Source organism: Meriones unguiculatus, chromosome 7 (genome assembly GCF_030254825.1).
Source record: "Meriones unguiculatus strain TT.TT164.6M chromosome 7, Bangor_MerUng_6.1, whole genome shotgun sequence".
Classification (NCBI taxonomy): domain Eukaryota; kingdom Metazoa; phylum Chordata; class Mammalia; order Rodentia; family Muridae; genus Meriones; species Meriones unguiculatus.
Genome location: NC_083355.1, coordinates 92831373 through 92849619, shown reverse-complemented (window position 1 = coordinate 92849619; position 18247 = coordinate 92831373). Strand labels below are relative to the sequence as shown.

The following is an 18247-nucleotide window of genomic DNA, read 5'->3' as shown; positions in this document are numbered from 1 at the left end:
TTACTTCAACAAGGCATTTTACTATGCTGGCTACTTTTAGACACAATTCCATTTACTCTTTAACTAACAAGGCAGGTATTATTGTGCATATTTTAAAAAGGGCAGGGCCACAGCTCAGTGGTAGAGTGCTTGTGTAGCATGCACAAGGCTATAGGTTCAATCTCCATTAACACACACACACACACACGCACACACGCACACGCACACACGCACGCATACACTCGCTGAGGTTGGGGGTGGTGGGAGGTATAGCTAACTGTAACTTAACCCCTAGGTTCTCTCCCTTTCTCTTACCATACACCTTCCCTAAAGACATTTCAGGCCCATTTTCCATTGAAGTTGGCATGCTTCGGTTGCCGAACAGCTTCTGTGGAACATAGCTCTCTCTTTTAAATCTACACATCGACTTTTCATGTTGTTGTTTTTAAAGTGTAGTAAAAAGCACACAGTTTAACATTTCCCACCTACGTGCACAGTCTAGAGTGTTAAGGCATTATTCTACAACAGATTCTACAACATTTTCATCTTGTAAGACTGAAACTCTGTATTCACTGAAGACTGGCTGACACTTCCTCTCCTCTTGCCCAGTCCTCCGCAACCACCTACATTCTATTTCTATGGCCCCGACTGCTTTAGAGAGTGCACACACTTGTTCCTTTGTGATGAGCTCACCTCAGTGTACTAGCTTCAAGGTTCCACGCCATGCTGTAGCAAGTGTGTGAGAGGACTTTAGTCTGACTTGTTCTTCATATTCTGTCAAATTGCCTCTACCATAAAACACAGTTCCCTGCTATGGGCTGCCCGGCACTGCTCTCAAGCCAGATGTTTGCTTCTTGGTGATCAAACACCACGGGTTACCTGTCTTTTAATCCCTACCTATCTCCGAACTCTCTCCTGACAGTATGGACCACACAGCCTGGAGATCAGGGGCTGGCTGATCTCTGTGTTACTGACTGCTCTATCCCAGCATGTAGCACAATGCCTGACAGAAAATGCACAGGAAACACCAGGAGAAGAAATGAACAAACCAAGTGCTGTTGACAACTGACCAAGAATGAAAAGATGTGAAGTCAGAGACCTGACTCTCCAATAATATTTGGGAGAAGGAATTCAAACAAAGGGAGAAGAATATTACCTAACCTGAATGAGAACCTCTGAAAAACTTCTGAACATTATACACAGCGGGATACCAGCCTCTTTCTGACTGGTTACTAAATAAGAGGACCAGGGGAGGGGAGGTAACAAAGAATGCCTTGAGCTGCCAGGATTCCCATTCTCTGGTAGGATGCAAAGCTCACAGACGCAGACGCTTATTTGAGAGTTAGGGCTGGCCAGGCTGAGCATCCCATGTCCTCAATGTCACGTCCTACCGCAAGAAGTAGGAATACACTCTGCCTGTATTCTTCTGTCAACTCTCCTAACTTTAACATCGAGGAACAGACAAATCCCCAGGATGTGTGTGTGTGTGCAGAAAAAGCCAGAGATGGATAAAAATAATTCAATGACAAATGCTGGAAAAACACACAAAGGGGCAGAAGCCAGACATTCGTGGGATTCCCTGACAGCTCGACCCACAAGGAAGGGCTGGTCTGGAAAAAACAGGGCCTCAGGTTCCTGCCAAGCTGTCTGAGGCCCTGTCCTACCCAAATCACTCCAAGCAGCAGGCAAGACTTTGCAGTAACTTTTCCAGGACTCAGAAGGACCCACAAAGAGAAAAGGACCCCGAGCCCATCAGGTGCTCCTCACCTAGGAAGTCTCCCTGGTGACGTGGTCCAGCTCCATGGAAGGCTGGCAGGAGAGGAGAGAGAGAGACTTGCACACTGGATTTCAGGCCCCAGTAGCTCCCCCTGTGCCCAGAAAACAGATAATGGAAAACCCAAATCCCCACTAGGTGGGGAAAAGCCAAACAAGCCAGGTACCGGCATCCAGAGGCCAGAGACAAGGCCTGAGGAAAAGGCCATGAACATGTGGCACCTGCCCGCAGAGTCCCTGCTGGGTAATTCCACACAGGCCTTATTTGAGGCACGCCTCAGGCTTCTCCACATGTGACTGCACTTGGCCCTCACAAGTCTCTCTCCTGGAGAATGGCCTGCAATTAATCTCACTTATTACCTCTGAAAAGTAACAACAGAGGAATGGCGGGCCAAGTCCAACTCCAGAGTGTCTAGGGAACTGCAAGCTCCATGGCCAGGTCTCAGACTGTCTGGGCAAGTTGTGGCTCTTTGCCTTCATCTCCCACAACAAAGCATGAGCAGGATCTCCAGACAGACCAAAGGAACCGGGGGATTTGAGGCGCTGGGCTGAGCTCACACTGACCCAATGGGAGACGACAGCCCTGAGGCTACATTTGGAGCAGTTTCCAAGAGCTCGGGAAGAATAAGGTTGTCTGGTGAAAACTTGTGCGATCCATAAAACAGAGAACAATAGCAACATGGGGAAATGAAGAGTAACACTATCTGTGAGTTCTTGTGAGTCACCGTTTATTCATTCCTGTGGCTACCAAAGTCTCCGAATTCTCCGACATGTTGATGAAAGGACAGCCAGCACCGGGAGTCTCCTTACATCTTAGCTTTGCTGGGCAGTCTAGTTTACTGAATTAGCAGACTATCAGCCTGGAATCTACTGCTGCTATCACAGAAGCTAGTGACAGTACCTTTTATTTACTTAGCCCCCACTTCCAAGGAGATCAAAGGCAATCCAAAAGTTCTCAAAACAGACCAGTTTATACATAAGTATGCTTACCCCATAAAAAGATTACATGAATAGCTTAGGGTCACACAGTGTCAAAACCAGTAATAAAACTCACATCTCTAGGCTACGAGTCCCACATTTATTAAGCTTAGTCACTTCTTACTACAAAGAAGGAACAAGAGACTAAGTCATTATCCAAAAATACCCTCTTCACAGTGACTTACCACATGAAAATGGAAATCAGGATTCAGGACTCTGCAGAATGCCTCTGGCTGGGACCTCAGCATTCACTCAGCACTGCTTTTGGGTTGCTGCTGCTGGAATTCCACATGGAACTGGAATGCCCCAGTTGATCCCCCGGCTGTCCTAGCAACCACACGTTACCTGGGAGCCCCCAGAGGACTTCTCAGGGCTCCTTGGACCACACTGGAACCGGGCAACTAGCCTTTATGTGTAAATAGAAACAAGTAGAGCTCAGGATGGAAAACTCAGGGGACCACTTGGGGGCTGCATTCTGGCTGCAGAGGCTGTGAGGCAAATAAAGTATGCCAGATCACTGCAGGGCACACCATCTGGCTGGGGGAAGTCAAAGGAAACTAGGTGTCGGCCCTGGCTTTGACATATTCCACCAACTTTCCTCTTACTTCTAACGGGTACTACCAAGAGAAAGAGGTACGGTCAACTGGAACCTTTATTAAAGCCCCCCCCCAACATGCAAAGTGCTACAAACGACCTCAAATGTATACTCTGACATCGTGTTTACAGCAGGCATGTGCCTGTTGCTGTCACCCACACAATGAACAGCAGAGACTGAGGTGCAAACCCATTCCATAGGACTGGCTCTACTGTGGCGTGATCTGTAGATTGTGGATCAGACAACAGACTCCTCCTATAGGGAGGACTATTTGGACGGTGCCCAGTCTCCGGGTGCTACAGCCCTGTCTGTCTGTTTCCAATTCTTCTGACACTCAACTGAGATGGTTCTTTTGATCCCAACCACAGTGACTATGGGAATAAGAGACACCATTCCAGGGCATGATGTAATGTGCTTATGTTTATGTCACTTCCTGGGCATGGTTTCTGGTTTCCCAATTAGCTCCTTAAATACTCATTCTGACACCAAAAGAAACTTCAACAGTTAGGTAGTCCCTCCCTCCCCAGGTCTCTGGTCTTCCTTCTCAAGCTTCAGGCAAATATCACAGAAGAGGCAGCAGCTAGGACCACTGGCATGGGGTGAGGGGAACAGGCACTGGGACACCTGACAGCTTCCTTTCAAGGGAAGAGGATCCCCGTGGTCAGCTCACTTGACTGAGGGACTGCTGCTGCTGAATCCACACTCGGTAACCACCCACCACTCTCTCAGTCAGGAAATTCTACACTGACAACAGTACTTCAAACAGCGTTAAGAGATCTATCATCTACGTTACAATTTGTCATTGTCCCAATATTATTGTCTAAAAACATTTATTAAGACAAGTGTGGCGGCATATGCCTTTAATCCCAGCACTCAGGCAGCAGAGGCAGGTGGATCTCTGTGAGTTCTAGGCCAACCTGGGCTACACAGAGAAACCTTTTCTCCAAAACAACTTGAAGTTGGATGCGTAGGGAAAGAATAGGATCAAAATATTCTATGAAAAAAGGCAATAAATTGGGGGAAACACAAAATAACAAAACCATTTTAATTATTACTCTGTTCCCGTGTGTGTGTGTGTACTCGGCACAGCACCCATGTTAAGATCAGAGGACAGCATTCAGGAATGGCTTTCCTTCCACAGTGCATCCATGGGTTGAGATCAGGTGGTCAGGCTTCTGAGGCAAGCACAGGCCCCAAGCATTTTCTGTGTCACGTTGAGGTTTTAGTAGCAAGATCCTTTCGTTATCTTTTAGGATTCTATCATACTTGAAAACTGAGAGCCAAGTATTTCTCATTTGGGAACCTATTTCATGTTATATGTTTGTTTTTTTTTTTTATACAATAATTGTTAAAATAGAGACCATTATTCAATACAATGCTTTCTTTTTTTTTTTAATTAAGAACTTGCTTTATGTCCAGAATCATTTGAATTTTATCTCCTACTGCGTCTATGCAATTCCACAAAGGCAATACCTTCACAGTCCTCAAATCAACATTATTGGAGGAAGCTGTGGGCACTTAATTACCTAACCTGTTTTTTTTTTTTTTGAAAACATAAGAAGCAAATGCCCTTCCAAAGCAGAGTCCAAATTTGGTATCCAAAGCACAATGCACTATGGGTGTCAAAAAAGCAGCCGGAGGCAAGCACAAAGAGGCAGAATTCAGACACCCACCAGATAAACACGGCGATTTTCCTAACAGAGTTTCCTTTTCATCTACTTTTCAAAACGACCTTACACACTAAAGTAGGCCTTTTGGCTCAGTGCTAGAGGCTGTGGATAGGCAAAGGCAGCTGCTCATAGACTCTCCTCCCAGCTCTCGGTGGCACCATCATCCTTGGGTTGCAGTCACAGGCAGGGCAGTCCTTTGATTTCCAAATGCCTGCCCCAGTCCCGCCACTCACCTGCTTCCAGGGGGGCTGGTGTGGTTCTCTGGAGCATGGAGGTCTGACTGTATAGACCACGTCGGGCCACTAGGACTGATGACAGGTCGAAGGGTAGGGGGGGTTGACGCACTGCTTCTGTTTATGACACTGCTGGCCAAATTCAGGTTTGTCACCTAGAATGAGGGGACAGAAAGAATTTGATTTTACAGAGTTTTAGAAAAGTATCATGAGAAACATACGGGAGCAATCACAGTCTGAGATGCTGACTCATCCAGGCTGAAAGCAGTGGCTGCGACAAAGGCTCAGAACACAGACTGGCTTCTGTGCACAGAAAGCAGAGGCGGGAAGCAGGCAGCGCCTGAGAGGCCTGGTAAGCTCTCATTCTGCCCCCACTCTCCAGATGACACTGGGCTAAGCCAGGCAATGCTCAGACTAGACAGCCTTCTGTCCTCATTTGGAAGTTCTAGATGCTCAACAAACTTTAGCTGTAGATAATAATAGTAATAAAAATTATACAAACCTCAATCATTTAGAAAGAAAAGCCTGGATAGTCCCTTAATTGTAAGACAAACCTGTCACATTGCTGTATAGTAAGAAGGGTAGAGATTAAAAAGGGTCTCATATTTCCAGTGTGACTATGAGTTAAGAGAATATTTCTAGAAATCAATTCAGCGATGATACTCAGGTACCCTCTCTAGAATATTGTACACTCTCATCAATGTTTCTAGACTAATTCTAAGAATGCGGCAGGTAACTAATGACAACATGCTTCATAAGAATGAGTCCATTATACACGTTATGCAAATTCGGAGTCCCGTATTCAGTGCAGTGAAGATCCTAACCCTCATTCTGAAAAGCAGAAAAGGGAGAGGACTGCACTAGGGCAGCAGCGAGGGCGCAGTGACTGGAACTCCACAGTCCAGTTCATTCCACACACTACAGAAAACATGTACTTAAAAGCAAACATTATTTTTAACAGTGAAATAGGAGAAGGTAGAAATGGCTAGCAAGACGGTTATAGTTTGTTCTACCCATATAATTGAATATGTTTATTCATTAACTTTGTTTTCAGAAACACTTGATCTAGGAACATGATGATAACTCAAGAAAAAAACCCATGCTAATAAAAATCAAAATGTAAATCTCCGTAATCATAACTAGACATGTGGATAAACTTCTCAAAAGCCAGAAAGAAATCCAGAATAAATAGCATCTACGCGAGCACTGTGATGTAATTTTTTTCTTGTGCTTCTGTGTATTCTCTGTACTTTTTTATTATTTAAGAAGCTACACCATTTTTTTTTTTTAAAGTTGTTAGCATCGTTGCAGTGGCGAGTGCAACACCTGGACAGGGACAGCAGATGAGAGGAAGGGAAGGGCTCCACGTCAGAATAGGGTGCATAGAGAAGCTGACAGGGAAGACCCAGGGCTGAATGTATGGCTTCTGTGTGCAGACTGCCCGAACAGCGTGTTAGGTCACAAGGCAAGAGAAGCAAACTGAAGGGAAATACTCCCCTATGAAACACCTGAAGTACCTAAATAACCTTGATATTTACAAATGAAAGAATTCTAAATTTTAAAATGGTCTGAAATAATGTAAAACTAAGTAATTTTTAGCAACACTGTAGTGTTTCCTCCCTAGTTATAGAAGTTCATAAGTGAAAACAGCCCAGGCCAGTGTCTTCTCACCAATGACTCAAACTACTTTTCTTGGACAGAAAGCTGTTTTCCATAGGTTGGGAGCCGTCTCTGGCGACAGTGAGGCTAGTGCGTGGGGCACTGTGGCTCTGTTCTTCCAGGGAGAGCCAGGCTTTAGAAGAGGCCTCAGGAACCAACCCTGACTTTTCACTGTGCTCTGCTGTGTGTAGGCACCAGGGACAGAGGGAAGGTACATGATGACTAAAGCACACAGGGATAATGGGAATTATGGGAGTACCTCTTCTCTGCACCCTGGTCTCTTTGAAGTCCTCTGTCCTACTTCTTCCTGTATCCTACAGATAGCAAGGACCAGATTCTGAGACAGTACACTGGCACAGACTGGAGAATATACTTGTAGCCAACACCAACTCCACTCCTATCTGCTCTGTTAAACACCAGGCATTTTAAGTTAATTGAACATGAGAACCAGGGTTCAGGGCTTAACAGCCATGTCTGGAGGCAAAAACCACCTGTAACTCCAGCTCCAGGGACTCCAGTGATTTGTTAGTCTCTGCAGCTATACACCCAAAGACATATACACTTAAAAAACAAAGAGAAAAACTTGTACCAAATTGTAATAAAGGGGTTTATAGTGGCTGAACAATAGATCAAAAGTGCATGAGCCTACTACAGTGCTTTAACTAAAGCCATGCAAGAGTTGTACAACTTTGGGCTGGACAAATGGCTCAGAGGTTAGGAGCACTGCCTACCCTTCCAGAAGTCCTGATTTCAATTCCCAGCACACACATGGTGGCTCCCAACTATCTATACTGGGATCTGATGCCCTCTTCTGGCATGTAGCTGATAGAGCACTCATATATGTAAAATAAATATATTCTTTTAAAAAGTTGTACAACTTGGGCTCTAGTTTCAAAACTCATTTTCTACCCTGGATATAAGAAAACAATCCTATTTACTCTTAACTATTAGAAAACACTTTAAAATGTCATCAGATATAGAGCTCAAATGCTGAAGGCAGTGATTTTGCAAGCATCAAGAAATCAGTAACAGCTCTTCCATCTTTAAATTTTATTTCCCACCTTTACTCTTCCTCAGAGGACAACAAGAAAGACAGAAAAAACAAGCTCATTCAGTTTTATTTTGTCCCAGGTAAACTACAAGGTGGTACAGGCATGCAAGCAACTTTGAACTGGTGGGCTGCCGACTCACGCAACATCCATTCTTTACTTTATGGATGAACCAAGAACTGGGGGTCACTGTGACTTCCTCTCACATAGAAGCAGAGCGACGTTAATACGCTTAGAGAGCCAGTAGGGGCTCAGTGCATAGAGGAGAACGCACGGACAGGCAGCCTCGACTGTTCCTTGCAAACCCCACGTCCCTCCCCCAAATGGTGACAACCTGGGCCTTACTTTCAATATATTCACACTCTGTTCTGTCTAGGAGTCACGTAACATGCGCACCGCAGCCCCTGCTCCCTCCCTTTGAGTCGGAGATCCGTCCTGTGAGGCCTTGCACTGCCAATCAACGAACTGATCTGTCTTTTTAAGATTCTATTCTTTATGTGTAAGTACAGAATTTGCATCTTAATCACGTAATAATGGAATGATTTGATACAGTTTTAAACGAGAAAAAAAAAAGAGAGAAATTTTGCAGGTCATTCTTATTTTCTAGCTCTGCTCTAAACAACATTAGCTACCAGAATGCTTCCTGCTGATGAACTGATAATCTGCACTGTCCAGTGGAGCAGCCACTAAGCAGACATGGCTTTTAGGTACTTGAAATGTGACTGATGTGGCCGAGAAGCTAGATTTTAAACTTTAATTTTAAAATGAAACTAGATAGTGGCTAATTTCTGGCCAGCACTTCCCTTCAGTTTTGACCATCTCTAGATAAGTATGTATAACGATAAATTACTACACACAAACTACCCTCTGCTAGCCTCTTCATCTTTTCCATAATGGGCAAAAGAAATCTCGGAAGTACTACAGACACAAACATCCATTTTTTGGCCCTAGTACTACCTTGTTTTTGCTAGGAAAGGTAAGTCTCCTGGCCCTGGTGAGTCTACAGGCCAATGAGGCCTGAGACATTGAGAAGGTAACAATGGGTACCCGCCGACTGCATCTTCTTCTCGTCCACCTACATTTCCCTAGCTCTGATGAGATGAGAAAGTGAGAGATGGCTGTGTATATGGGATATGTAGCCATAATAAACATTTCAGTGCTACAGAATTTTTTCAAAGGACAGCCTTAGTTAAGCTGCACAAAAATACAGCAACACTTGTCCTTTTTATTAAAGGAGACGTCACAGTCATTGGGCTAGTTGGCTTCCCTGGGCTAATGCATGCTACTAATCCTGGATTCAACAACGCTAGAGTCATGGCATTGGCCACAAATGGGTCTAGAAGAGAGACAGGGCAATTTAAAAACCACTTTAAATGATAGAAACTGTGATTCAAGGAACATGCCCATGTTAGAGAGATGGCCCAGCAATTAAGAGCACTGTCTGGTCTTCCAGACGACTGGGATTGGATTCCCAGCATCTATACGATGTCTTACAACAACTCCAGTCCCAGAGCCCTCTTCTGGCTTCTGTGGGCACTGCACACACATGGTCCACAGACATAAAGGAAGGCAAAACACCCATGGCCCTTTGAAAAATACAAAATAAATTATAAAAAGAGAACATGCCCAACTGATGAGGAATACTCACATCTTTTTTAAAAGATTTGTTTATTTTTTTGTTTTCTGTGTTTGAATGTTTTTCCCGCATGTGTGTATGTGTATCATGTGGCCATGGAAATCAGAAGAAGGTGCTGGCTCGCCTGGAACTGGAGTTACAGATGGTTGTGAGCTACCATGTGGATGCTGGGACTTGAACTCAGGCCCTCTGCAGCAGCAGCCAGTGCTCTTAACCACTGAGCCATCTCTCCAGCCGAAATACTCACCCCTTTATGTACAAAGGAAGCACAGCAGTCTAAGAGGAGCCTGTGCATCTGCATGTTTGTGATGTCCTATCACAGGGACAACTTTATCACTTTTCAGTTCCCACTAAGAATCAGCAGTGACGATGGCCTATGACTGAATTTAATCAACAGCTCATTGTAGGCACTGTGCTCAGCACACTATGTGTTACCTAATTTGCTTAAAGACAGATGGAGAAACTGAGGTTGAGAAGTAAAAGAATTGCTAAGTGTGTCCCTTAAATTCAATTTCTTAGACTTTCTGAGGCAAAACTTCTCAATTCTGTGACTTGAAACATGTCAGAATTTACACCTCTGAGCCTCACTTCTTACAGTTTATTCTGTGGATCAGTAACATCTGTGTTCCTGGGCCCCTGTTCCAATAGAGAACCCAGCCTAGCCCCAGCAAACCCAAGCCTGCATTTAACAACATCCACAGGTAGCAAATTTGCTTTCTAAGTCTGAACATCACTCTTCAGAGATGGTAGAAAACAAAAGGCAGGAAAGGGGAACACACACTGCTTCCTCTCCTCCACAGAGCTAAGGGACCTTCCAACAGACAGCAGAAGTGCGATGGATAGAGTGTGACACAGAACGGGGGACAAGGAAGAAGAGAAAACAGTTCCCGGAGGGACATTCAGGTTTCACTATTTCTTGGCGGTGTTGAGATGTCCAAACTTTAGAAGTATGCTGAGGATGCAAAATGCTTACTACTTGCTATTCTGGCATTATTAAAAACAAAACAAAACAAAACAAAACAAAAAAAAAACCCCACCAGGATTTAAACCTAAAAACCATCAGCTTATTACCTATGCTTCCATCCCTGTCTTCCCTTGGCTGGTTGGCTAAATGAGTAATTGCCTGTGGGAAATCTGGCCACCAGATTTTACCTCCATCTAAGCCTTGCAGCCTGCTTGGCAGATGTTTCCCCCTTGCTGCTTCCCTCCTCCTCAGCTCCCACTCCTGTAGCAGCTAATCCAGATGTTCTACTCCCATTCCCTGTCTCACGTCCACTACCACGGTGACCTCAGTGCATTTTTCCTTTTAGTACCAAAACACTATTTATTTTAGAGGCAGCCTTCCGAGCAAGGCAGGTGAGCAAATATCTGAATGTGTGGGGTAAGGACACATTGCATGCATTCCATCTAGACAGGTGTTTAAATTATAGCAGGAATAAATACAGGTGATGGATTGGAAAGGAGGTAGGAGAAACAGAGGAGGCGGCCAATTTCCGGTGCCTGGCCCGCCCAAGTGTTACTGCTTGTTACTGCTGTTTGCTAAAGGTAGTGCTGATGCCAGTACTGTAATTAAAATACCATGGAACTGCCCTGAGAAATTCCCAGAAAAGAACCCCAACCTCTCTGATACAGTCCCTTATGGAATGCATAAGGAACTGCCTGGGAACGGACCTAACTAGATATCCCTGGCTGAAGTTATACGCCGTCCTGCACGCTCAAAAGAAAAAGTTCACCTCAAATAAAACTGAACAAAGAATCACTGTATTACCTATCAGAAGCAAGGACAGGACAGAGCGGGAGGTACAATGAGAAACATGGCTCTGCCCCACCCTGAAGCCACACAGGACAAACAGTTTCTGAGAATACCAAAACATGGCAATGCTAAGAAAATTCAAATAAAATTCAAATAGGCATACGCCTAAAAAAGAAGGTAAAAATACAGGAGCTGGAGAGATGGCTCAGCGGTTAAGAGCACTGACTGCTGTTCCAGACTATCCAGGTTCAATTCTCAACACCTACATGGCAGCTCACAACTGTAACTCCAGTTACAGACACCCTCAGGAGACCTGACACCCTCAAATAGACATACATTCAGGCAAAGGACCAACACACACAAAAGAAAGTAGATTATTAAAAAAAAAAAAAAAAACAGAGACCAACAGGCAAGCAGGAAAACATGTCTGAAACACAGATACTTGACTTGGTGAAGGGCCAGGGGACGGAAGACAGCCAGAGACAGACAATACCTTGGGACTGATCTACCCATGATCTAGAGACAAAAGGAAACTTCTGGAAGCCCCACCCAAGCCATGCTGTATGAGGACTGTGTAGCAGGCTGGCAAACCAAGAGCTGTTTTCTGGGATGAGATGAAAAAAACTGATGGTGAGAGGACAGTTACAGTAGTTAAGTAGGAGGGGATAAAGATCTCCTATTGATATGTTCTTTGTCCCTTGTGCCTAGGCAGGTCATGGAACTGGGTTTGTAATCTGAAGAAAGTTTTGAAAAGATCATGTATCCACTGTTCATGTTTGCATGTTTATTGGATCTGCTCACTTTAGGATGCTATTTTCCCCAAAGATGGTGAGGCAAGGAGTTTTCTACCATTTAAAACAGGAAGGTGAAAGGGTGGCACATACCTTTAATCCCAGTACTCAGGGGGCAGAGGCAGGCAGACCTCTGTGAAGTTGAGGCTAGCCACCAGCCAGGACTACAGAAAGAGAGTGTCTCACCTCCACCTACTGCCCCCCAAAGGATGGGGGGGGGTTGTTTAAAGAAAGGGCATTTGAGGCCAGTTTTGTTCTAGGAGCATAGGGCAATCTGTCTCTACTTAGATTTACCCCACTATACCTTAACAGTAAACTAGTTTAAAAGTCAATTCTGAAAGGGGAGTCCAAGGGGAAACTGCACAGGAGACCAGCTACATGATGTCCCCATGGGCTTTGGCCTTGTAGGCAAAGATGTTGGCTTATATACTGCTTTGTTCTAGTTACCAGAGCTACTGAGTCACTGCAGTCTTAAGAGTAATCAACAGAAGGATTTTCCTGAAATGTCCTCTCTAGAGACATCTCCTGAACCTCAATGATGAAGGCTGGATTCCAGCCATCACTGTCTATGGATAAGTTCATAGGATTCACATGTCCATTGACCTCCAACTTTATCATGGAAAACCAAGTCCAAAAACTGATAATGCAGAAGCAGTAAGGTTCTTGGTAAATATTTTAGAAGTCATACAGCTTAGTGGATAAAAAGTGTTTAATGTGACTTCTCAAGTCCCCCACCAGATAGACCATACGGGGGCATCTGTTTTTATGTGTCCATGTTCTCTGTCAACCCTTTGAAGACAGAGCACTCTCCATTTATATTGACACTTCTATCATGAGTGGTTTGCCCACACTGTGTAGCTAAGTTCTACCTCGGACCATGCTTAAGTCTGTGTAAAGACCATAACTCTGATGTTTCCCAGCATGAGACCAAGGTTTATCACTGCTGCTTGTGGAAAAACATGAGCAGTAAATAAACATACTTATAACGAGAGGTTGTGAGCAGACCCAACCTGCAAAGAACAGAGTAAGAAATCCTGTATGTTTTATCACTACCCTATTATGATTTATATTCTAAGGTAAATTTATTTCTCCCAAAGGCTCTCCTTCATCCATAAAAGATCTTTGCCATCACTCTGCCTCAGGAGCTCAGTGTAAGGGTTGAAAAACCTCAAGCCATGCTTATGTTATTAAGTGCAAATTTATTTTCCTACTTTACTTCACAAAGTACAAGCCACTTAGGACAGGGACTATATTTTAGTTTCCATTACATCCCTGGAGCACTCATCCTCTCTTGGTATCTGGGGATGATGGGTTACCAACCCCTAGATAGCAAAGCTAGAGGATGTTCAAGTCCCTTACAAAAAGGGACTGGTGTGGGGCTGGGAACCTCGTCCACTCTTCTGCACTCTCTTCCTCTTCCTCCTCACAAAAGTGTAATATCTGAACACAGCTTGTGCACATCCTCCTACACACTTCCACATAATCACTTCTGTATGGTCCCAAACAACACACACAGTATAAATGGCTGCTATACCATATGCTTTAGGAAATGGTGACAATGACACAATGTACATACTGAACACAGACATTTCATAAACATTTTAAACCTGTGGCTAGTTGAATACTGAGACATGGAACTTTCAGATACAGAAGGTCAGTCATTTGTATAGGAAACGAAGTGGGTTTTATCCAAAGAAATCCAGCAGAGAGTCTTGGCAAAGTCTCAGGGCCTGTCCATCTGTGACTTTGTCCCCCTCGACTCTCTCTTTCCAGTCAGCAGCCAGTTTTACCAGTAAGTAGTGGAGCGGCAATGTCACTAAAAGGCTAGCAAGGAAATTAGAGGTTCCATATTACCTCTTTCTGCATAGACCACAAGGGAGAGATTGCTTTGGAATTAAGGGAAATAAAATAAGCAGTGATCAGAGTGAGAGCTAAGTGTTGCTCTGGCTGGTGCCTTACATAATTTTAGAGATGATGTCTGCCTGGTCTCCAAGCCTCAGGCAAAGTTCTCAAATGGGTGAAATAATAGCTTTGACAGACATATTTGTGTTCCCTCTCTGCACAATGACTATTCTGTATGACTTTTTCTGCACTAAGACCACAAAGGGCTAGAAAAGCATTGCGATGCTTGATGACTAACCTCGGGTGTTTACAGGCTGTTTGCAAACTTCACGTACCTTACGATTTATCAAGATGGATATGGAAGTTCAACATCAAACATTTCATTAGTAACAGCTTGACTAATGAGAAATGGCGGCATAGCATTCGTGTGTAGCATTCCTATCACCAGTCAAACTTACCACAGCATGCCCCTCAAAATCTTAGATTTCTTGTCTAGTAAGATCTAGAGGGGTGCTGCACAAAACAACTTCTCATTAACTCACACCAATATTTACCAGGTATCTACTTTGCCTGGGCTTGCCAGTCTTTTGAGCATGGAGGAAGGCTGAAGACAGTCGAATGCAGACTCCTACTGAACTATTCATGAATGCATGCTGCGACAATGTTAGGAGATTTGAATTTGAGTCAAATTATCGATAATAATGGCTACATACTACCACAAAGCTTTCAAGGTCTCTAAACTTGGAGACCAAGTGTCCATGAACACCAAGAGGAAACCTGTGTGGGATGTTTATGAACACTTTGGAAATGACTACAAGTTTCTATGTGTGCACTTTTTTTCCCAGGAGAATATCCCTTTCGATTTTCAAAGGGACCATGTGGACTGAACGGGAAACATGGGTTTGTCCAGAGCTGCATCCACACTGCCCTCAGAACTCTGCCAGCGCCACTGGAGAATGATCTCTCTGCTGTGTTCATAGAGACAGGCCCATCAGAACATGAGTGGATCCGTTCAGTGCTACAAAAATATGCCTCCTCCCAGCCATGCAGATCTGAGTGATCTGGAGTAGGGCAGAGTAGTGGCGTGTTCCTCCTAACTTGTTTCATGTGTGTCCCTAGAATAAGAGGTAACTGTCAAAAAGGACACATCACATCTGCTCCAGACTAGTTCAAAGAGGAGAACACAGAGGCAGGCATGCACATTTTGCAAGCTTACTATACTAGAGAAGAGTGGAGGGCATATTTTTCAAGGACATGAAAAAGAGTCATCCTTAAGCAGTTATACTCTGGACACACCTCCAAAGGCACATCATGGGTATTTGCTAAACTACTAGCTACAATAAGCAATAAACACATGTTTTAAGGCAGTTTACATTCCTTTTTTAATTCCTGGATGCTGATAAAATGAACCACAAGTTTATATTCCAATCACCAGGAGATAAGAGCTACAATGTTAATCATATCCTAAAAGGGTTTGGGAAGAGCAAGAAATTCTCAAGCACTCATGCTGAGGGTTCCTGGCAACCGCCTCCCTCTCTTGAACTTCACCGGCTACATAACACCCTTATACACGCATAGTGCTAAACAATAGTAAGAGTTCCGGATCAAGATTCTTGGGACGCCAACCTGAGAAAATGGCTGAATATCTTTGTAATATTTCCAATGTATGTATTCTGTTTTTGTGAGCTGGTGGGGACCACTACCAGCCTGGTAAGTAGACTTAAACATATTGGCGAGGGATCCCCAAGACTGGATTATCTCTCCTCACCCACTAAAAAGAAACCACTGACCCAGCTCACAAAATAATCTGATAAGGGCCTAATTAAATAAATAGCCAACCATCTCGACAGAGCATGTGCTTCAAAACCTGCACCAGGGAGGAGAGAGCGCTCGTAATCTCGGAAGCAGAGGTGTTTGTTTATTCCTGGTGTCTCTGCAGGCCCAGAGGTGAACAGACAGCTCTGCAGTAGTAGCGCAGAATAGCAGGTTAATGCGATGCTCAGTCATTTCGGTCTGAGAAAAGATCTAAATTCTGACTAAAAGAAGAGGCAGGGCCACTAAGATGAAACACAGTCATAGAGATCAGAGTTTGAGCCCTGGCACAGTGACTTTCCAGTATGTGACCTTAACAGTCACTTGTCCTACTAGTTTCTGTTTCTTCATCTTCATGAGAAAAAAAAAAAAAAAAAGAAAAAGCACTTTTCTCACTCCAAAAATGGAAGAGGTGATATACACAAACTCGTTAACATACTGCCTAGAACAAAGCAGGAATGGAATTAATGTCAGTTGCTTTGGTGTACAGGGCAGGTATGCTATAATCATTGGAAAAGAATGGAAGAACAATAGTGTTAGTGTTAAAAGACAATACAAAAAAACAACAACGTACAGGAGAGAAATTCTTTTCCCTTTAGCAAGCACATGGTATCTAGAAAGTACAAGGTCCTGCACTAAGTGGTGGGTTAGAAAGAGCTGCCATTATGTGGTTTACAGTCAAACAGGCAGGAGATGCAAAATGACTATCATCCACCTGCTTTAAAGAGTGGCTAGGGAAGGGCTGAAGGCAGGAAGACAACAGAAAGACTCTGGCTGTGGTGGCAGGTGCTCTTCATTTATTTTATTAAAAACTGTGTCCAGAGTGCAAACTTTAGAGAATACTGGGGTGTGGGTGGGTTTGGAAACTGTATGGTCTAATCTTTAAGGATCTTACAGTACAGTGTATAAGCACATTTAAGGACTGGGGATGTGGACCAGCAGTTGAGTTCTTGACCAGCATTCACAAGACCCTGCGTTCAATCTCCAACACTGTGTAATAACGATGATGATTACAACAGCAATAATAAAGAGTAAGCATATTTATAGAATATAGTTGTCTCTCAACATCCTTAAAGCATGGATTTTAGGGCCTCTTGAAAATACAAAAATCTATAAATGATCAAGTTTCTTATGTAAAATATAACTATGTTTGAATATAGCCTCTATATATCCTCTCATAAAAACACCTACAGATAGATTACTGATAAGATGTAAAGGTCACATAAACCCTTGTTATACTTAGTTGTCTAGGGAACAATGACCACAGAAAAAGGTCTGTACATGTTCAGAAAAGATGCATGCTTTTCAGAATTTATTATACTAACCCCAGAGAACATATCAGTACAGAGGGCCAGTTGTACAATGCCTGAGTAGGCCTGAGGCATCATGGGACTCCAAAACTTAAGGAGCTCAGCATCTGTTAAAGAAGACAGTTATGTCGACACACAATATGAAGAGGGAATCAGATTACAACAAATGAATGAAGTGGCATTCAGGCAGCCCCTGGAGAGATGTACGGATCATACGTGCTGACTAGGAATCGCTTCTCCCAAGAAGATGGCATAAATGGAGACATATAGACTAGCAGAAATGCTAGCTGAGCTACGCCAAATCCTGTGTGTTACAACAGAGACGGGTCCCAGGACACTCAATAGGACAATGGGTAGTATCACTAGTTAGTACTTCACATCACAGAGATTCTCTCTGAGCAGAGAATACTAGGATCAGACTTGTGATTTAACATAACAAGAGGTCTTTAAAGATGAGAATAAGCTGGAGAGCACTGCCAGGAGATCCTTTAAGAGGTACCTGTGGCTGTCCATCTGAGAGATAATTAAGGCCTTTAGCAGAGCAGTTGATGTAAGTTAACTAGACAAGAAATGGAGCAGAGACACCGGGAGTCAGAATGAACAAGACTTTGTGCAGAGAGAACAGAGATGGAGGTACTGATAAGCCAGGCTTCCACATTCAGGTCTCTGGGGTGCCAATGCCACAAACACAGAGATGACAGGAAGAACAAACAGCTTTCATATATGCTGCATGGAGGAATGCCTGCGTGCTTCTGAGATATATTCAAATGTCTGGCAAGATAGTCTAGCACACAGTTGGCTATTTGGACCTCACACTCAGCACAGGTTCAAGGTTAAGATTCATAGTGGGGAGAAACCCACAGAGGTACCAGATGAAGCTGTGTGTGTAGAGGGATTTATACCCCAGGATAGATTCACTGAATGATAACCACAACAGGAAGGGGACAGGGCCCAGAGCCCCCACATTCTTCACTCAGAACTACTGCAGCATCCTTCAGTTACCTGTAGCTTTGTGTAGGGTTGAGGACCCCATGAGCTTTCCCCCTTCCGCATCAGCATGTCTACTGGTACCATCCTTGTTCAGCTCATGTTTAGGAAGCCATATTGGAAGACTTCATGGGTGTAGCTTATGATATTTCCACGTGACAAAATAATACAACAAACACC

The 18247-nt window shown here is 43.9% G+C and overlaps 1 protein-coding gene across 10 annotated transcripts in view; it reads right to left on the bottom strand.

Annotated features, from left to right (window-relative positions):
• Positions 1–18247, bottom strand: part of Ttll5 (tubulin tyrosine ligase like 5) — a 248791-nt gene that overhangs the window by 103457 nt on the left and 127087 nt on the right. For all 10 annotated transcript variants that reach the window (XM_060387889.1, XM_060387885.1, XM_060387882.1 and 7 more), the window contains one exon: positions 5229–5383. In XM_060387889.1, coding sequence (XP_060243872.1) covers positions 5229–5383 — 155 coding nt within the window. The remainder of the gene's footprint in view (positions 1–5228; positions 5384–18247) is intronic.